Source organism: Columba livia, chromosome 6 (assembly GCF_036013475.1).
Source record: "Columba livia isolate bColLiv1 breed racing homer chromosome 6, bColLiv1.pat.W.v2, whole genome shotgun sequence".
Lineage (NCBI taxonomy): Eukaryota > Metazoa > Chordata > Aves > Columbiformes > Columbidae > Columba > Columba livia.
In genome coordinates this window covers 35,129,510-35,150,484 of record NC_088607.1, presented here as the reverse complement: position 1 = coordinate 35,150,484, position 20,975 = coordinate 35,129,510, and the positions used below count along the sequence as shown (strand labels likewise).

General features: G+C 56.2%; 1 protein-coding gene and 1 long non-coding RNA gene across 5 annotated transcripts; one reads left to right on the top strand and one right to left on the bottom strand.

Moving 5' to 3' along the window:
• Positions 1 to 951: 951 nt before the first annotated feature.
• Positions 952 to 11,674, bottom strand: LOC110361655 (uncharacterized). Of its 2 annotated transcripts, none has more exons than XR_010473575.1 (3): positions 11,536 to 11,674; positions 7,136 to 9,250; positions 952 to 1,837 (listed from the first exon to the last, which is right to left on the bottom strand). It is a non-coding gene; the product is annotated as an uncharacterized LOC110361655 (long non-coding RNA). The 2 variants fall into 2 exon arrangements; XR_010473576.1 differs by lacking the exon at positions 952 to 1,837 and having other exon boundaries at positions 6,901 to 8,429; positions 9,122 to 9,250.
• A 127-nt stretch (positions 11,675 to 11,801) lies between these two features.
• Positions 11,802 to 20,465, top strand: CHST3 (carbohydrate sulfotransferase 3). 3 transcript variants are annotated; one of them, XM_065068023.1, is made up of 3 exons: positions 11,802 to 11,938; positions 17,984 to 18,191; positions 18,341 to 20,465. In XM_065068023.1, the coding sequence occupies exons 2-3, from the start codon at positions 18,037 to 18,039 to the stop codon at positions 19,569 to 19,571; spliced, it is 1,386 nt and encodes a 461-aa protein (XP_064924095.1). In that variant the 5' UTR covers positions 11,802 to 11,938; positions 17,984 to 18,036; the 3' UTR covers positions 19,572 to 20,465. The 3 variants fall into 3 exon arrangements, with proteins under 3 accessions (XP_064924095.1, XP_064924096.1, XP_064924097.1); XM_065068024.1 differs by lacking the exon at positions 11,802 to 11,938 and adding an exon at positions 12,458 to 17,748; XM_065068025.1 differs by lacking the exon at positions 11,802 to 11,938 and adding an exon at positions 12,458 to 17,759.
• The last annotated feature ends 510 nt before the right edge of the window (positions 20,466 to 20,975 follow it).

Genomic DNA, 20,975 nt, shown 5'->3' with positions numbered 1-20,975 from the left:
TTGTTCCAGCTGTGATTCACAAATGGTTCAGCTTGCGGGTCCCAGCTGGACTAGCAACTCCCCACTTTCGGTACCACTGACAGGCTGCAGAGAAATAGCTCCCACCACGACATGCAGGCACCGGAACGTTTTCCGAATGGGAAAGCGATGCTGTGGGGGCTGCTCTAACTCTCTAACGCTGCCCAAAACCCCTGAAGCAGATGATTCTTCACTGGATTAGCGGCCTGAATCTGCCTGTGGTGCAGAAAGCACCACACAACGAGCGAGATGGCAGCAACCCTGCATTTCTGCAGCCACTGATCCGTTCCTCTCCCCGGGATCCAGTTTGCTGTGGCAGCGTGGGGTGAAAGCGGTTGAGGACCATCCCCTTTTGGCAGCTGCACCGCTGTGGAGCTCTCAATTAACACAGGCACGGCCGCTGGCCACGCTCCTTCCCACGTTTGTCTCAGCCACAGCTTAATTATCCAAAGGGGTCACATCAAGTGCACTGGATTTTCCAAGCAAAGCATAATATAAAGCCTCCAATCACTGCAGCTAATTCTCATTTCAGTATTTCCTTTGTCAGCTGTCACAAGTTTTGACATTTTAGTTACAAGCTGCATTCTGTTTCAAGGTTTCGTCAGCGTTTTAGGTCCTGCTTACTGGGATTAGACCCCGGTCCCAAGGCTGGCCACAGCCCAGGGCAACTGCCACTTCAAACCACGAAGGATCAACACAGAGAGAGACAACAGCCATAACGAACCAGGATTTCTGAGCAGCACAGAGTGGCCAGCAAGGCAGATGATTCCTCCTCAGTACAGGGGGATCAGCAGTGCAGCCTCATCTCACAAAGCCCATGATTTAAAGGGTATGCACAAAGAGCCAGAATCCCACTCCTGCTCTCGTTGTGTCATCTTTTCAGGGTTGGAAGCAGTGAGGAAGCAGCCAAACCTCTGCAATAAAGGAGAAACAGCTTTCTTTCTGTAAATGGAAAGGAGAAGCAAGTCTATTTTTTTTTTTTTAATCCTGCTTCTGTCCAAAAACACGCTCAAAATATTAGTAATATACATCTAGGTTACCCAGGAAGATAATAAAGAAAATTTAGTAACAGACTTAAAATATATATATATATATATATATATATATCAGAAATACCAAGAAAAGCAAGTCTGATAAAGCGAAAGAGGCAGATTTCAGGTCAGCTTTGGTTCCCCGCTGCTGCTGCAGCAGAGAAGCAGCTCCCAGCAGCCCGGAGAGGCGCTCCCCTGCCCTTCCCTGGCTTGCCTATGGAGGTTCATGGCAGACGACCTGGGCTGCTCGCGGAGAACCGAGACTCTCTCCAGCACCGGGGTAGGCAGGGCATTTCACACGCACCCCGGAGAACGCGCTGCCGAGCCGCGTGTGCATTTTCCAAAGCAAACACCAAACAGCACGGGCAGGTCTGGCCCTTCATTCGTATGGGGACAGCCAGTGCACGCGTGGGGACCCTGTGTGTGGAGGGTCTCTCTTGCATCGTAATTTTTGGTGTGACGTGGAGAATGGTTCTGTCCTCAGGGAACAAAACTGGGCATTGCTCAGGTTACATTCCTCCTTTTCCGTGCATTCGCTCCTAAGTGAATGGCAACGCTTTCCCCATTCTCACCTTCTCCCTCCTCCTTTCTACAAAACATGGGGCTGAGTTCCTTTTGCTTGCCGCTTTGCAGGTTTTCAAGGGTCACACTTGGAAGCTGTAAGGACCTTTTTACATCGGTGCGGACTATTTCAATCCAGCCCTTTCACAGCAGAGGGAAAATCTGCTTTGACTGGGTTCAGCTCACACGGAAGCGATCAGACAATCACGGGACTCCAGGAGCCACGGCTGTGGGAGAAAGCACAAGGTATTAGAGGCTTTGCAAGTAAAGAATAAGAGTTGGCAGGGGACAAGGAGCCAGAAGGGCTCCTGTGAGGAACCACGCTGAGAAGACACCCATCCCCAGCCTGTCCTCATATGATTTCCTCCACTGTTGAAATGGTTGCTTTCTCTTCCCTCATTATCCACAGCGAAAGGGTGCGGCACTGAAGGGCGTATGTGATTTGGGGAAGAAGACACAAAACAGAAGAGTTTGGGCTGGAAGTAAAAGTCTGAGCAAGCTGCCTTCAAACATTTGGATGAGCAATAGGGTGTTAGCTGACGTGTAGGGAAAGAAATATAAATCACAGAAGCACAGACCTGGTTTTGGATTCATCCAGTGTGCTGCCAAATTAAGCCAGAACCTAGGTTTCTGGTTTTGTTTTGTTTTGTTTTTCTTTCTCCTCCCCAAACCTACATCAGTGCTTGATCTAATGAGTTATGGTCTCATGTTTCTGGTCTAAAAATACAAGAGGGTTGTACTATTTTTTCTCCATGTAAACATTAGTAGAATGAACTTCTGACTTCCTAGTTCCCAACCCTTTGAGTTCATCCTTTGTCTCCAGGCAAATCGGGGATTTGTGCAAGTAACATCTGTGACAAATCTGCTGGGTTTGCCTCTATGCAAAAAACCTTCTTTTTTCCACTGTTTTCTCCATTTTTCTGGAGGCGGGGAAGGATACAACCCATTTGCAGTTTCTGAAATCCAGCTGCATGCAATGTGTATTTTCGCTAGATCATGTTCATTCCCAGTCAAACTACCCTCCCTGCTGACAACGGGTGTCAGCAGCAGATTGTCTTCCTAGAGGAAACAGGGATGGAGGGAATTACAGATTTTTTGGTGTCTGTATCTCCAGAAGGACATGGTGGAGCTCAAGAATACGCAGAGAAGGGCAACTGAAATACCAGGGGCATAGAGCAGCCATCTCACGAGGAGATGCTGAGGTTCCTCAGTTTGGAGAGAAGGCTGAAGGAGGGTTGATAGTTTTCTATGGAGTCATGAAGGCAGTGAATAAAGTGAGTGCAGTGGGAATGGATATGGGAGATTGTATCATCCGAGATCTCAATGGCCAGCCCTAGAAACCAGGCAGGAGTCACACGGGGTGCTGTTTGCCGGTGCAGAGTCCACGGCCCCTCTTCTAGGTCACAAACTCTGGAGGCGTCAGGCTGTGCCTCGTCACACGTGATCCCGCCCCAGCGGCACCGTCAGGGACCCTCAAACCGGGCAGCAGGTTTCAACAGCGCTTGCAACAGCAGCTGAACAACGGGCAGAGCTGGCACGAGTCTGGATTAATCAAAGTCACAAGGACGCGGCAGGGGAACCACAGCTACCGCAGCCTCCACCACAAGGTCTGTCATCACCGCACAGCCCACACCCAGAGCCCCAGGCACCTTCTACAAAAAGGCTACGAATGCAGAGGCTCGATCTCCTTCCTCCATTGTCCCAGCCAAGCCTGGGATTCAGATGGTTGGAGCGAGCTGCCCGCTGTAGCACTCATCCCTTGCTTGCTCCAAGTCTGACACACAGATCCAGTGTCAAGCTTCTCAAAACTCTTTTACTTTTCCCTCACCTTTCAGCTTCATAAAGAAAACGCACATTTCAGAGCATGAAAAAATGCCAGCTGGATTGTAGCACAAGTAGAGCAGACAGCTACAAGTCAACACCCTTGGGTTTCACAGGAGATTTCAGCAGCACCTTTCCCTGCTAGCAGCATCCCCTTCTGTGTCCTTCCCTCTGTTCATCCAACAGCAGCCGGGGAAACATTTGGGCATCTCCTCAAAACAGCAACCACAGGGCAACAGAGATGTTTTCTGGATCCCTGTGACTGATGGAGCACTGCCAGCCTGCTTTTCCATGGCAATCACAGTTTCCATGATTGTCACCCAATGTGTGCCTTTGAGTCTTGCTCTTCACCTTTCCTCAGAAACAAACTGGTTCAATAAAGACTTGTTTTAACCCCCAATTTGCACATCACAGACATGAGAAAAGTCAGCACCATGTACCCACATGAACTCAGCTACAGCCAGAAAACAGCCAGAACAGAACTCACCACTCTGCTGGGCCTTGCTTGCCATGGTGAATGTCAGAGAAGAAACAAACCCCCTTGTATCCTCCCCCAGGGAAGAGCAGAGAAGCACAGGAGCTCACCCCAGCCCTGGCACTGCCATCCAGCCAGCTGTACAACAAAAGCATGGCCAGGCCCATAGGAAAGAGAAAAATGCAAGAAACCACTCTGTAAAGAACAGCAAATGCTGTTCATGGCTCAACACACTGAGTCAAATCCACCATCTGTGGAAAGACAAGAGGAAAACTCTGGCCCAGGACAGCTCAGAAACCTGCTATCAACCCAACAAAACCTGCCTCCCCAGCTCCCCCATCAGACCACCCTGCACCTGCCCTTTAAAACCTATCCAACAGCTGCTTCCCCTCAGGTTGTGGTTTTCCTGTTCAGCTGGGGCTGATCTCCCTCCTTACTCCTTTAGTTGGATGAGGTTCAGAGCCACGTTCTGTCCTCACTAACAGATCTGCAAATGAGAGTTAATTAACCCTGAGAGATTTGGAAATTGTTTTTCCATGAAAAATGAGGATTATCAGGTTTGAGCTGCTCTTGTTTCACAGGAAAGCTTAGAAAGCAAACAGATTTGCTCTTACTCAGTTTTCCTGATGCTGCCTGGGGCAATCAGAAGTCATGTGGAATTTATAGTGATTTCTAGTAAAAGTGTCTGGGTTTCCCAATGATCTTTTCCTGGTTGCCCTGAACAGCCGGCCCGATGACAGCTTCCCTACCAGCAGGTCCAATTGTTCTCCTGCCGCTCTCAAAGACCGTCATGTGGCAGTGGTTCCTCCTACAGGTGTCCACGCAACACGGGTGACCTCCAGGGTGGACCTGGTCCTTCCCCCTCTCTCAAACCTACATTTATTACACCAGAAGGGTCCTGTCCTATGTCACGCACCATCTCTCATTCCACAACGTGCCTTCCAAATGAGACTGGCCACGTCCAGAGCTGCCAAGGTGGAGAAGCATGTCTCACCCTCGCAGGCTGCGGGGAGGCAATGGTGCCATTTCCTAGGGATCTTCCTGAGGTCCAGCCACAGGGCTTGGCTGACCACATGGACATCCCAGTGAAGTCCCCCTGGTTCTATGTCCCCTATCGACTCCAGTGCTTTAGCTTCTTCAGTGGAAAGGCCCTTCCCCATCGTGAGCAAGGCTTCAGAGGTCCCGGTCCCCTTCTTGTGTGTCAAGTAGCAAGGATTTGGTTATCGCCAAGCCAGACAAGTTTTCCAGGCAGAGGCGTTATCTTCCCTTTGTCAGCAGACCAACAAGACTACAGCGTGACTACTAGGGGGTGTCAGAAGCCACCGTCTGCCCTTCTGCAAACAGCGACTGAGCTCCGGGAAGAACTGAAACACCCCCTACAACAAACAACCCCCTGATAGCCAAGCAGACCAGCAGCACTCACGTGCAATGTGAGCTCTGACCCTTCAGCTGGAGAATCTCAGACCTGAAAGGTGTGTCAGGAGGGAACGAATGTATGTCTGTCCCAACAGGGCTAAATCGCAGTTCTGTTGGGTCCCCAGCGATGCTCACAGTGAAGCATCTGCCTGAACTGATGCTAGAAGGGCCACCCTGCTGTCTCTTGCACCCTGGTCATGCGCTCCTGCCAGTTCCCTGTCTAGGGACAAACTGACCCTGAGTGGAGCTGATGGGCTCCTGATCCAACTAAAAATTCACCCTGCAAAGGAAAAGACGAAAGAAAACACAAAAGCTAGGTTGTCAGGCTCACATTGCTTCAGGGGCCACAAGGGGAGAGGGAACGTGTGCTGGGCACAGGACCGTCTCTTTGCTTGCCTGCCTTAGGTGGGTTTAAGCACATCATGAAACGACAGCCACAGAAAAGATGAGACACGATTAGGGTAAGGAAATAAGCTGTATCAATAAACCTCACTGAGAGCACTCAGCTTAAGGACCTCCTTCCAGCCTAAGGTTGCACCAACATTTGGGAGCCTTTTGATAAAACCATACTGTCTCACAAACGTCTTGACACCAAGTGTTTGGCTAATTAATAAGTCACCATAGCCAGAATTTCTTTTCCTGCTCTTAAGACCATCTCAAGATGTTCTGGGTGAGGAGCAGAAGAGGACACCCTGCAGCAGAGAGCATCCCTGCTGTCACTCTGCTCTGTGCCCCCGTATTCCACCATCAGTGGCAGTTTTAAGAGGAGTTAGCAGCTAACCCACTGCACAGCAAAGCTGAATCTTCCAGTTTTATAGCATGGGCTTCAGAGAAGTACAGACTAAGATTGGTGCGACCTTGCGAATCCCATTGCAAACACCTGCTCTGCTGTAGAAACTTCCCGAGCAAAACCCAGCGAGGAACACCCAAAAACCTGAGTCACCCTGGGGTTTTCTTGGTGCCGAGCACTTCTCAATAAGAGCCAGATCTCGCTTCCTTCTCTGGGAGAGGAGAAAATGGACAAGTTGTGGTTCTGCAGACGTTTCCCCTCCCACTGGGGCTCAGAGGGGGTGACTGGTGCCCTTCAGCACAGTCATCTCCTTTTCGCAGGGGTTTTCTCTTTATATGTCAGTCTGGATCATCAGGCAAAAGGAGCTTTGTTTGGTTGATCCTAAATAGACTTCCCTGCCTTGAATGGTGCATTGGGAGAGTGGGGTGCTCAGATGGGGAGCTTTCCATGTTTGTGGAGAGCAGGAGGACCCTAACTTTACCCACCTGAGGATACTGATGTCCTCACTGAGATGCTGCACGCACACACTTGCCATCTGCATATGATCCCCACTATCTTTTCCCTGTGCCAGAGGCTTAAAAAGGCCAAACCAGAAAGCACAAGGCTTCCTGCTCAACTGGGAGAGCGGCAGCTTGGCTTGCTGGCTGTCCCCAGGGTGGGGACATGAGAGGTGTTTTCTCCTGGTGTCACTATTCTAAGGTTTGCCTCTCTGCTCGCCAGACGGCCCCCCGGCTTCGGCTGCTCTCATCACGCCAAAGCGAATCTTTGCATTGCAGCTTTGGGAAGTGTTTGTGCTGGTTAAAAATAAAACGAGTTCTTTATTTCGCCCTCAGCGGTTTTCAAGAAGCGGAATTGAAAAGGGAACAGAAAACGCGGAGCAGGATTGTTTGAAGGTATTGCACACACGGCGTGTGGGGCTGCAAAGGAAGGATGCGCGGAGGTCGGTCAAAAGCACATCGGCTGTGAACACTGAGTTTCCCACCAAGCTCCCACCCTAATTATGAACTCTTATTTTAAGCATACCTGCTGGGGAATAAAAAAAAACAATAATCAGCTGAAAAAGTGTCTCTGGGGAACTCAAATGATGAGATTTGCTGGGGCCGCACAAATCCATTTGCCTACAAAGGACAGCTGGGAAAGCAAACATGAGGCGGCAGCCGTCGGTGCGGACGCGGGGTAGACACTGGCCAAGTGTCGGTTCACCGTGGAGAGCAGCAGCTCCTTCTGTGGGCGACCTACTGACAGAGGATGGGCTGCACAGCCGCCCAGGGGAACGCGCTGCTGTGCTGGACGCTGAGCGCGGTGCTGCTGTTTCCCTCGCGGAAACCTCAGCCTGCTGCCCCTGCAGCGCAGAATTAGTTTCTTCGATGGACCCAGGCCCAGATGCTGTTAATGAGTCAGGCCTGGCCTCCAGCAAATGCCCCAAGTTTATGGATTACCCTTTCCATGCTCTTTGCTGACTGTTCTCTCCCCTTGGTCCCCTCAGCAGGGCTGTCTGTCAGACTTGCTGCCCTCCTGCCCTTTGTGGACACTGCTTTTCCTTCTTCCATAGCAATGCAGGCAGCACCTTCCCCTCAACACCTGACATACCAGGGCTGTACGTCACAGTGTCAGGTCTGAAACACCCCTGGGGGGGCTCTACCATCAAGGAGAGGCATTAAAATTAAGAGAGAGGCTGCTAGCGGCAGCAGAGATGCCAAGAGGAGAAGGTGAGGACTGGGCAGGAGCCGCAGGCTTTGTGCTTCACCCGAAAAAAGAGAGGGGGAAGGAGGAACCGAAAGCTGATGTGGGCTCTGGCCATGCTCACTTTCCTGGGAGAGGAGCCCCTCTCCAAAATCGAAGCCGCTCGCTCCCCGTAAGCACTGGGACCGGGAAAATGGGCACCAGGTGGCGCCAGGAGCCCGCGCGGTTCCAGGCAAGATGCTGTTACAGTCACCTGAAGATGCTGTTACGGTCACCTGGAAGATGCTGTTACCGGTCACCTGAAGATGCTGTTACCAGTCATCTGAAGATGCTGTTACAAGTCACCTGAAGATGCTGTTACAGTCACCTGAAGATGCTGTTACGGTCACCTGGAAGATGCTGTTACCGGTCACCTGAAGATGCTGTTACAGTCACCTGAAGATGCTGTTATGGTCACCTGAAGATACTGTTCAAGCGCTTAGTTTCAAGTTTTGGCCTTTTTTATGGTCTTTGGCATGAGACCCGTCAGCGGCGGGGGGAGTGAAACGCCTTCGTGCAGTTTATGGGAGAAAGAAGTTCCAAGAGGAAAAGTCCAAGGAGAGGTGGATCCGTGATGGAAAAATGGCATCTGGCCCTTGGAGAAAAAGCAGGATCATCGCATTCACATCCTCATATCAGCCCCCAAGCAGTGAGTCATCAGGGCTGTTGTTAAGGCATCTGAGAGTGCTTCTCATGAGAAGGTCAGATATAGGTTATGGGTAGGCATGGTGCACTCAGCTGGAAAACTGGGCTCATCTTCGGCTCAAGCCGACTCTTCCCTTGGGGCACAGGTAGCCTTGGTGCTCTAGGATGGCTATGGGTGCACCCACACGCGTGTTGCTCCCAGCTCTGGGGGTGATGCGCCCACACCCTGGCACTGAGACAAACCTTCACTCTCTTGCTGGTGGATCTTGGCTCTAGACTCAGCTCTGCAACCTGTGCTGCATGTGTTAGTTCAATGTGAGCGTTCATGTGGCTTTAGGTTCCCCATCCCTTTGGCTAGAGGAAATACAGGGGCTATAGGAGGCAGAGACCTTCTTCTGACATGGGTCCTGGCTCCCTAGGCCAGCTCATGCAGCCGTAGAAGGTCCTCAACCCAGCACCAGCGGGGAGCAGGTCCCACCAGCAGCCACCCCACTGTCCCCAGGAGGGAAACCCTGCCATTTGCAGCTTGTCCCCTGAAACCAATGTATCCAAGCCCCTTTGGCAGCTGGGGTGTGATTTTTCCTGGGCTGTGTTTGCAAAAGGCCATGGCACAGAAGGAAACGGGGTGTTTGTGGCTCTTACTTTGCAGCTGGCAGGTCGTCCCTGCCACGCACGGTCACCTCTCCGGGGACATGCTGAGAGCAGCTCAGTGCGGCACAGGTGCCTGGCCATGGAAAGCAGAAGGATGGCTGCCAACGGGTCTCCAGCTTCCTGGGGAGCAAGAAATCAATCCGAAATTAGTCCCTGCAGATTCAGCCTTGAAACAAAGCCAAGGCACCTTCTCCACCTCATAACCCTGGACAACAGACATATTCCTGCTTTCTCTCGTTTCTGAGCCACATCTTGACCTCCTGGGGAATAAAATTCTGTAGTGCCTCAGGGGAAGCAGCGAAGACGAGGAGAACTGAGTTTCCCTCATGCCACAGCTTCCAGCCCATTTCCAGGAGCCCTGTCACCATGTCCTGCTGCCAGGTGCCACCGGATGGCACTTGAAGGGACGTGAGTACCCAATTTGGCAACATCTAACATGCAGAAAGATTTCGAGGCAGACACTGCCCCAGCGCTAACAGAGCACCAGCCAGCAAAGGCTTTTTCCAGTCGGAGTCCAGCCTGGTCATCATCAGCTCGGGCTGAGGGCAGAAAATGAGTGTCAGATGCCTTTATTCCCTGAAAACCCAGAGCATCCTTGTTGCTATAGCAACGTGTCCCCCTTTCCTTGCTCCCGATGTCATTCTGGGGACCACACGGCAGGCGTGTGTGTGCATGAGGCAGCGAGGAGAACAGTCTCTGTTATCCCGGGGGGAAGAGAATAGGTGACAAAGGGAATGTGATTCCACGGCCAGCCAAGAGCAGCGGAAACACAACTCTACCTCTCCCAGCACCTCTCTTGGCAATGTGCAGGGAGGAGAAGGCACTTTGTTCCTCCCTGCGCCAGCTTTATTTATTGATGAAGCAGGAAGGTGATCTCATTCACAACAGCATCCTACGAAGGCAGTGACACTGCTAGCGTGGGTGTCCCACTCCCCACCAGCCTCTCTCTACCCTTATCTCCAAGTTATTTACATATTAGCATTGTATTTTTACCAAGATCTCCTCTGCCCACAAAAAATCCAAGGCAGAATTCCCTGTTTTGATTGAAATAATAAGCAAGGAGCTTAAAAATGTTTCAAAACCCCACAAAACTCCTGTGGCGTGCGGCCAACCAGACTTATCCGCTCTTTTTGACGTGATTAACCTGACAGACTACACAGGCCTGATCCTGCAAGCCCTGAGTTCGCCTCATTTAGGCGGAGTTTGCGAGACTTCGCCCCAGCTCCATTGGCGATGCTGCGGCAGCCATGGCAGGGCTTTACCGCAATTACCACGCCGCAGAGTTACTGTTTGCAGGACACCAAGAAAGCAGAAGGATAGATAGAAGGATGGATGGATGGATGGATGGATGAATGGATGGATGGAGTCCATACCATAAACATCACACCCAGGCTTTCCTGCGCCTATGTGTGTGTACAAACTGTGCCACCAGCCCCACACGCCTTCAAGCAACACCACACAGGTCAGCAACACCCCCACGTTAATATTAATATATGTCTTTACATATATGTGAGTACGCACATATATAGGTTTGCACACATCGAGTGTTGCTGCAACACAGTGCTGACACTCCACGCGTAAACCTGAACATATTAGCTTCACTAATAGGAGGCCACTAACGAGCTTATGCAGGTCATCGCACATGAATGCTAAGAAAACTTGCATTTTTTGCCTATGCTACATGCGCAGCAGAAAAACTATGTCAGGAATGCGAAAGAGGGCTGAAACTTTTTATGAGGACTATTTTTTCGGATCTCTCTCTGCCTGCAGAGCCAGATGTCTCCCAGCTCCTCAGCATCTAAAGTTACAGAGCTCGGAGGGAGCTGCATGAATTTCTGCACATAAACCAGATTGGCTATTTCTATACGATCTAGTGCTCCAGACCTTAATCCTGCCCTCTGGGGACAGTGACAGCCAGTGTCCCCCAAAGCTCCTGGACTGCTTGCAGTAAGATGCTCTGACTCCCTGCTCTCCCAGGGCACGCAGGCGTGTGCTCGCCCGCACGGCACACCGTGGTGTATGGGCATCGCACGGGGCAAACCCACCCGCAGCCCCTGTACCGGGAGAAAACGGAGTTCGGTACTTTGGGGAGGACAGTGCTGACCCTGAAGCCAGATTTGGCCATGGGGTAAAGAGAAGGAGCCTTCCCATGCCTGTGAGGTGGTCATGGAAAAGATGGAGCCAGGTTGCTCACTTGGTGGGAGAGTAGAGAGCTGGGGCAAGAGAGATTCGGAGCAGATAGGGAGAGGAAGCTTTTCCCCAGGAGAACAGGCTGCCTGGAGAGGTTTTGCAAGCTCCGTCCTTGGTGCTTTGCAGGATGAAGCCCTGACCAGCCTGGTGTGACCCCGCACTGGACAGGAGCCTGTGGCCCGAATCAGGAGCCTGTGGCCTGGGAGGGGACTCACCTTGTCCCAACTGGGGCAGTTTCCCGGGGTGTCTGTGCTCCCAGCCCCTCATTCCTTCTCACCCAGCTCCCAGGCGGCCCCTTCTAGCCCGGGACGAGATCTCGGGGCTGCGGCCGGCGACTCCCGGGTTCCAGCCCCGGCGTGTCGGGCAGGGAGCGGGGAGGCTGGCCCGGGGACCCTGCCCGACTCCGCCCCGGGACCCGCGTCCAGGAGCCGGGACCGCTCCCCCCGCCGCCGCCCCGGGAGGGAGGAAGGAAGGAAGGAAGGAGGGAGGGAAGAGGGGAGGGAGGAAAGGAGGGAGGGAGGATGACAGCGCCGTGAAGAAAAGCAGGGGACCCGCTGCCCTCCCTCCTCCCGCACGGCAGGACCAGCCCAGCTCGCCCCGCGGAGCGGCCGCCGCCGGGTAGGTGCAGCGGGGAGCGGGAGCAATGGGGCCGAGACCGGGAGCGCAACCGGCGAGCGGGAGCGATGGGCAGCGGGAGCCCCGGGAACGGGAACCCCGGGGCGAGGGGGAGGATGGCGGCGGGGCTCAGGCCTTTCCCTCCCGGCGCGGGCGGTTGTTGCGCGAAGTTGGGGGTGCGAGGAGGGGCCACCGCCCCGACCCCCCCAAGCCCCGGGGCAGCGGGGAGGCCGGAGGCTCCGCGGCTGCATCCCCCCGCGGGGCGGCCCCGGGCTCCGCCAGCTCCTTTGTGCTCCCTCCGGCCTCGGCTGCTCCTTTGTCTCTGTGCGGGGCCCCCGCCGCCCCGCTCCCGCAGCGGGGCAGCCCCCGCGGCGCTTCCCCGCCGGCCCGGCAGCCGGATTCCAGCGCCCTGCCTTGGGAGAGAAAGTACTGCCGGCACATGACGGCCCGAGCAGCTCTCTGGGTTTGGCTTTCTTTAGGGGGGGAAAAATACCGAAATAAGGGCAGGCTCTCCCGCTGCAGCGCTGAGATTCCACCCGGAGCGAAGTGCGTCTGGGTCAAGAAAAGGAGACTTTCTCACAACCGTGCTGGAGTTGCATCATCCGGCCTGTCAGCCCCTACCAGGGAGCAGTGGAAAGTTGTCCTCACCCTTTCCCCTCCTGCCCCAGGCCCTTGGGGCACCCCAGCCCTCGGTCACCAAGAGCCAGCGGCTTTTCTGCCGGAGCCGGGGCGCAGCCATCCCATCAGCCCCCGACGGGCCCCAGGCACCCAGACAAGACCTGGCTGGTTACTTGGAGGGGAAAGGGCCACCTGGGCAGCGTCCCCACTTAGTGCCTGCGGGGATTTCCACAGCCACACTTGGAGGAGCTGCCTACATCCCACTGCCTTTGCGCCGCGGGACCCAAGCCTGGTTTTGGTCCCCCGGGAGAAAGTGTCTCCTTTTCCACACACAGCCAGCGACTTACGACACCGTGCCAGGACAGGGATTTAGCATTGCAATTTTCCCACATCTGCCATGTTGCTTTGGTGTAAGACTGATTTTTCACGCTGCTGGTCTCCCTGTGCTGCCGGGACGTGAGCACACTCTGCATTTTCCCCAGGGCAGCAGGGATTCACTTTTCCCCACCAAACATCTCTCACTGCCAGTCTCTCCCAGAGGGCTACAGATGCCCGTCTCGGGGTGAAAGGTGAGTGGAACAGGGCACAGAGCGAGCAATGCCCCTGATTTTTGGGGTGGGATTGGTGGAGGAGCTCCCAGGCTAGCAGGAAGCGTCAGGGAGCAGGAGCGCGGGGCGGTGGGAGGGACCGTGGGCTCTGTGCCCCAGAGAAAGGGCGCATTGACGCCGTGACGGGTACTTGCGGTTCGCAGCGTGGCTGGGGGATGACAGCGTGCACAGCGGCCGGCATTGTGCTGCCGGTACCAGGCGAACGGGGCCGGGTGCTCCTCCAGCCTGTCTGGGTGGTCTGCTCTCCGGACCCCCCTGCTGTCTGGCAGGTTGGCGCCTACGGTCACATACTTTTGCTGCAGGTGATGCTGCAAAACCCACCCCACCAGCATCCGTGGTTTCCAGCAAGTTGGTTTCAAGGTTGTAGTCTTGTTAGCCAGCTCAGCTGGTCCCCGCTTGTTCCTGGTCTCAATCGAACCAGGACAATGCAGCCTGATGCACCTGCGGATGCACAATTTTACTCCCATGGCCAGCACTGATGTCTCTGAAAGTCCCATCACATTCACCAGGGACTCAGCAGCAGCAGCTGTCCTCTCTCCTGGGTCGGGAGAAAACACGTCTCTTTGGAGCCAACCGAGGAGAGGGAGAGCAAAGACCACGCTGTCCTGGCCACAAAGCCTGAGCTGGTCCCGTCACCAGCACTACTTGTCCTGGCCACAAAGCCTGAACTGGTCCCGTCACCGGCACTACTGTGCCCAACACCAGCCCCTAAATCCCTTCTCGGCAGCGCTTTTTGGAACACGAGGAGCAAGGACATCTCGTCTGGGTCACCACAGAGCTCACTGTGACTCCTTGTGGGGGATAATAAACAGTGGACCGAAGACAACCTCGTGCACATGGCGTTCAAGAGCACATGCAATGAAAAACAAGTTGTTTCAAATTACACTTGTTTGTACCAACACCCACTGCCCCTGGGCATAATCTCTGCCCTCACCCACGTCCTTCAGCCCTGGGGTGCCCAGTGAAGAGGAGAACAGACGGCCGGGTGGAAAGATGAAGGGGCAGAGCCAGGAAAGGAATGAGAGAAGGAGGAAGGAACAAGCTGGGCTCCCGCCTTAGCTTGAAGGACCAAACCCGTGGAGAAGCAAACCCCTGGCCATGTCCCCATGTCCCCTGAGGGCTGCCCAAGCAGGGGACAACACCTCTGTCCCTCCCACCCCCCGGGGACGCTGCAGGGGCTGCTGCAGGCGCCAGTGCCCTGTCCCTGCACAACCAGAGAGACTTTGCATTCATTCCCAACTTTCTCCTCCAACGGGCAGTTTCCAGGCTCCAATTTGGCGAGGCTTGAGGCTATTCTAGGCAACTTTAGAAACATCCTATGTGGTGACTTTTTTTTCTTCTCCTTTTTTAGCTTGAATACACATGTTTTTGAGCAAAAACTACCTGCCCAGACAGGCTCCCCAGCTGCGCCGTGGGGCAAGCCGCAGCAGCGCTGCGCCGGTGCCATGCCTTGGAGAAGGGCCAGGGGCAGCATGGAAATTGCTGGGAGATGAAAGGGAAGAGGGAAGCGTGGTGGCGCGTTTCCCGAGGCCAGCCTGAGGAGGAAGTTGGGAGCGGAAACAGTTGATAGAGTAAATACAGAGGGAGCTCGGGGTGGGGTGTTTTTCCCCCAGGTTGCAGACAAAGAGCAGTGAGGAGAGCAGATAAGCCTGTGAGCCTTATCTCTTTGTTGTTCCGCCCCTGTGTTTTGTTGGCCTGTGCTGCTGCTGTTAATCTGATGAAGCAAAGCATCTCGGAGGGAATTAATCTGGAGGCAGCCGCAGGTCCCCACGGGCAGGGATGCACGAGGGCAGGCTGGGAGCTGCATGGACAGAGGGTCTCGGGCAGGGAGGGAGCTGGCGATGAGGTGCTTCACCAGCATTCCTCATCCAGGAGCTCAGTCGTTGCCTGTTGAGTCACCGGAGGAAAATGTGACTTCATCCAGTCGCACCTCCAGCTGGCTCTGCCCGCCAGCCCGCCGGCGGCTTTCCTTTCCTGGATCCCACTCAGTAGGTGTTGGGGCAGCTGGAGGCAGGGGATGAGAACCGCAGGGCTTCGTGAAAGACCTTTCCTTTCCCAAAACTGAGCTGAGAACCCCGGCTCTGCTCTGCCGGGCAGGCAGTCCTGTGAAATGCTCTGCGGAAGGGCCACAAGAGCATCCTTCCCTTGCTGCTCTTGCCCTGGGGCTGTGCTGCTCTTCTCACCCCACTTAAAACACCGATGGGAATATCCATCTGGGACCAACTTGCTGCAGCAAACCCAAACCATCCGGCATGTCCGTTGCTGTCTGAGTCCTTCCCTCTTGCCGCAGCAGGGTTAAGTTCACTTGCTGGTAGTGGTGGGTATCCATCCAAGCAGCTTCGCGTGGGAACATCACCCCCACCACGGCCCAAAAGAAAAAGCCCCTTTGCTGGCTTTGACTCAGCTGGGAAATCCGCAGAGCCTTTTATCATCTCGACAGAGGGAATTGTAGCCACCCCTGCTGAAATGAAAAGCATTTCCAGCCGGAGGGGTGGGACAAGGCAGGGAGCAGTTCCCCCAAGCCGTGTGTGCTGCCGTCCAGGGTGTCTCGGTTTAGCGCTCGTGGAAATCATTCCGCCTTCCTTTAGGATGTGCAGAGTGAGAGGAGAGCACTGGCCAAGCCACTGCTTGCTGTCGCCAGAGGTGATGTCCGTCCGTCTGTCTGCTCACACGGACATCCCCTGGGCAGCATCCCGGCATCTCCCCTCGCACCTCCCGTCCTGGCGGGGAGCACGCGGGGCGCACAGAGCCCCTCTGTTCCCGCTCACAAAGGGACGCTTGTAGCTTGTTCGCTGCCCCGGCCCTCGTGGGCCCCAGCAGGGACGAGCTTCGGGATGCCGAGCAGCCCCGGCCAGCCTTGCCGGGTCACCCCCTGTGTCCCCCAGCCTTGCTGGGTCACCCCCTGTGTTGCTCAGCCCTGCAAGGGCCCCCACGCCTGTCGCCACCACCCTGCAGGTCCCCAGGCAGGACATTTGCAGCTGACTGTTTATTTAACAAATTGTGTCTGCCCCAGTCTGTGAATCGGGGTGTTTTGCCAGCGCTGCTGGAAATGGCTCTCTGTGTCATCCCTGTGAATAATTCCTGATCTGTGCATCACTTGTGGTCTGAGGACATTAAGAGGGGGGCAAAAACCCCAGGCAGGCTTTGCTCAGGGATTTTGCCCGAGCAAACTAGGACATGCCGTCCTTCCCGCACACAGCGAGGGGACGGTCCCCTGCACCAGGGAGGCACGGGCAGGGCGCAGAGCACTGCCGCTCCCGGGATGCTCCAAACCCCCAACTCCTTTGCAGCAGCAAACCCAGCGCTGAGAGACGCGGCCACACGCCAAGGGCTTTGTATATTTTATTTCTTCTCCCGGTTGCTCAAATACTCCGACAAGTCCTGTCGTCACGGGGCACAGAGTGGGACCGAGGAGGGGGAATTGGGGTGGTGAAAGTCACCTGCCCCAGCCACCGGCTTGTCCCCCAGGAGCAAGGTGCTGACAAACAGAACTAACGAGGCTGTCAAACACGCAGACAGGCGTGTGTGGGGGGACGGCAGTGCCGCTGGCTGCAGGGGGGGCTCTCCAGGGTCCCTGCATCGCCCCCGAAGCATCGGCTTCCTGGGTACGTGGGGGCGGGTGTCTCTTTTTTGCAGCTTTTGCTGAGAAGGAGACGGCTCAAAGCCAAATCCCAGGAGCCGAGTGGTTTGTTCGAACTGGGAAACTCCAACACCAAAAAACGCACATTTTGGCCCCAGCCGTTGAGGAGGTTGGAGCGTGACGCAATGCCTGGCAGGGCTCCCCACTCCACACCCTGCCCATGGCCCTCGGCTCCGCGGGGGCATGTCCCCTCCGCCAAACGCCGGCGGCCCCCAAAATACAGGGCTCTATGGGTTCCACCCCCCTTCACGCGTGCAAGCCGGGGTCACACTGCCAGGAGCCAAACCCCATCTAAATAAACTTTCCCTGAGTCACGGAAAGTCTGGCCAAGAAAGCAGGACGAGCAAACAGCATCACCCCCGCGGCCACGGGAACGGGCGCCAGGTCATGACGCCAGCAAACCCCGCGCCTGGAAAGCTGCACACGCGACACACGCTGGGGACCCGCCATGGGTCCCCAAACTGCACCTTCGGTCCCCATAATCTCAACCACGTCCTGATTGGGATGTGGGTTTAGTGCAACTTAGAGCGGTTCCTGCTGTCACCCCGATTTCATCAACACTGGGAGGAAGAAGAAGAAGAGGAAGGATGTGGGGGAAACTTTTCTGCTGGGGGGATGCTGAGCCTCCTGGCAGGTTTTGCATCCTTTGCCGAGCAGCCACATCATCATTTGGGGTTGTTTTCCTTTCAGAAAAGCCCTCAGAAACACTGGACGCCTCGAGGGGGGCTGGTGGCAGGAGCGGTGTTTTCTGGCCTGACGTTGTTCCTGGAAACCCCCGTGTTTCATTTTCACGACTGAGCCGCCGCTGCTGTGCTGGGGGAAGGCGGAAACCGCGTGGCCCCGTGCTGGGGCCCTACGTCCCTCCCCAAAAGCAGCTCTTCCCAGGGGTTGGGAGCCACGATGCCCCGTGGACAGGGATGAGGAGCTGCTCTTGCTGCCGGCAGCAGGTTTTTGGCTGGTGGGGAGCACGGGCAGCTGTCGGGGCGGTGGGATTGGGTTTCAGGGCTGGCAGGGCCCGCTGGTGGAGGCGCGGGAAGGGATCCTGTGCGGGAGATGTATCTTGGGAAGGAGGAGGAGCAGCTGATGGGGACTTTGGGCAGCTGCTCCTCATGGTATGAAGGAGCCTCCGCCTTTCTCTTGCTCTTACCAGGGCTTTGCTGACCCTCTTTCTCCCCCGAGCAGGGCAGAGGATGCCGGGGGGTTAGCCCAGGACACCTCCCCGGCGGGCGGGAGGGATGCCGGTGTACCCCACCATGGAGATCCGACGTGCTTTGCCCCAGGATGCCCGGGAGCTGCTGCACTGCCTGAAGATGAGGAGCAAGTACGCCATCCTGCTGGTCTTTGTCATCGGCCTCGTCATCATCGAGAAGGAGAACAACTTCATCTCCAGGTAGGGAGTGGGTACCTGAGCCACCCCACGCTATGAGCCTGTATCTCCCCCATGTCCTGAGCTCCTGTGCAGCAGGAGCCCCCCGGTATCTCCCGGCTGGGATGTGGGGTGGCCGTGCTCCCCTCCAGCCTGGGCTGGTCTCCCCGCAGGGTGTCGGACAAGCTGAAGCAGTCCCCGCAGGCGCTGGTGGAGGCCAATGGCACAGAGACCAGCCCGGCGCCGGCCGAGAACGGGTCGCTGGCCTCGCTGAAAGAGCTGGATGCTGCCTTCTCCCAGCTGAGGTCCCGCCTGCACAATGTCACCCTGCAGCTGGCCGGTGATGGAGACTCCGGGCCACGGCGGCACGTGCTGCTGATGGCCACCACCCGCACTGGCTCCTCCTTCGTGGGGGAGTTCTTCAACCAGCAAGGCAGCATCTTCTACCTCTTCGAGCCCCTCTGGCACATCGAGAGGACAGTGACGTTCGAGCAAGGGGGAGCCAATGCGGTGGGTTCAGCCTTGGTCTACCGGGACGTCCTCAAGCAGCTCCTCCTTTGTGACCTCTACATCTTGGAGAGCTTCATCTTGCCGGCTCCTGAGGGCCACCTGACGCCCTTCATGTTCCGACGAGGCTCCAGCCTCTCGCTCTGCGAGGAGCCCGTCTGCACGCCCAGCGCCAAGAAGGTCTTTGAGAAATACCACTGCAAGAACCGCCGCTGCGGCCCCCTCAACATCACCCTGGCCGCTGAGGCATGCCGGCGCAAGCAGCACGTGGCCCTGAAGACGGTGCGAATCCGGCAGCTGGAGTTCCTGCAGCCTCTGGTGGAGGACCCTCGGCTGGACGTGCGCATCATCCAGCTGGTGCGGGACCCCCGCGCCGTCCTGGCCTCCCGCATGGTGGCCTTTTCTGGCAAGTACGAGACCTGGAAGAAGTGGGCGTCCGAAGGAGAAGCTCCCCTGCGCGAGGAGGAGGTGCAGCGGCTGCGTGGGAACTGCGAGAGCATCCGTCTGTCGGCCGAGCTGGGGCTGCGGCGGCCGGGCTGGCTGCGGGGTCGCTACATGCTGGTGCGCTACGAGGACGTGGCGCGGGCACCCCTGCAGAAGGCAGAGGAGATGTACCGCTTCGCCGGGCTGCCCCTCACCTCCCAGGTGGAGGAATGGATTGACAAAAACACGCAGGCACCTCGAGACGGAAGCGGCGTCTATTCCACCCGCAAGAACTCCTCTGAGCAGTTCGAGAAGTGGCGGTTCAGCATCCCCTTCAAGCTGGCGCAGGTGGTGCAGGATGCCTGTGCCCCGGCCATGCGGCTCTTTGGCTACAAGCTGGCCGGCAACCCCGCCGTGCTGGCCAACCGCTCCTTCAGCTTGCTGGAGGAGGCACAGCCCTCCTGGGTCACGTAACGGCGGGTGGAACGGCGGCAGGGGGGCAACAAGGGGCTGCAGCCGCGGTCCCAGCCAGCCCGGAGGAGACCCAGGGGTCCCTGCTTGTGGAGATGCTCCTCACCACTGCTGCGTGGAAATCAGCTGCCCCAGGAGCCGGAGCATCCTGGCAGAGCCCGTTCTCCAGGAATGGGGAAATCGCAAGGGTGGGGCGGTGGGGAAGAGCCAGGGTTTGGGCACCAGGGCCACCTCCCCAGCTTGGGGCTGTGCCGAGGAAGAGGAGGGTGAGCAGAGGTGAGGGGGCAAAGCACCTCCACCTTGGCCCCCCAGCTGAGAGGAGGAAAGGACAAGACCCTCAAGGTGCCAGCAAGGACCTGGATCCTGAAGCCTTACTGGTTTAGTGCCTTCAATCACCAGCACAAACTGGGAGCTGCCTGGGGGGGCACCAGGGCAGGAGTCACCTGCAGAGCCCCTCCGACACCGGGGCTGCAGTTAAATGAGGTGATTTGGTGCGCTGATGCTCTTCAAAGTTGGTTTGAGACGGGATGTGGCTTGGTTTGGGGGGGTGTTGCGTTTTGGTCTTTTCCTGTGTGTTCACATACCAGGGTCACCAGGTGAATTTATTTATTTATTACATGAAAAAGAGAGGGAGAAGCGGGTCCAGGAGCCAAGCCCAAAAAATCAGAGCAGCACAATCTACCGCAAACAAATCGACACCAGGGCCGGGGCGGCGGAGGTTGGATGTCGGCCGGAGATCACCAAAGTGCCCCCAGGAGAGCCCCTGGGGACCTGTGACCCCCCAGATCCCCGCGGAATGTGGCCGGTGCCAGGGCTGCACCCAGACTTGGTGCCTGCTGGGAGACGGTCAGACTTATTTAATTAAAACCAAAACACAAAGGCGCGGAGGCCAGAGCATCTCCTGTCTCCTGGGTGTCTGTGTGTGTCCCCTGGCTGGATAACCCCACGGGTATTTGCTGGTAGAGACACAGGAAGTTTCGGGCTGTTTGCAACGTGCAGACCTTCAGCCAGCAGCAGCCTGGTGCTGAGCTACTCCCTCCCATTCACATTTAATGCGGTAAAATGCCTATTTTTAGCCCGCTTTGCCACACATCCTTTTACTCCCCATGTATTTTGGGTTACGGCAGCCAGCGAGGGGGAAGCCAGGCATTCTGGTGGAGGGGAGCGGTTGTCCCCACCGAAGGCTTGCTGGGGAGACCCAAAGGGTCCCTGGTGCCCGCAGCAGCCCCACATTGCCTCAAATCTATTGGCTGAAGGCAAAAATAAACAAGCACAAGCGAGGCGGTGGTGGCGGCTGGGCACAGCTGGGCCGCGTGTCTGCCGGCACAGAGCTGCCGGAGGAACGCGCCGGGGCTCCGGTGACGAGCCGCGGCTGCGCCGGGCTCACAAAAGCCACGTTTTTGACCC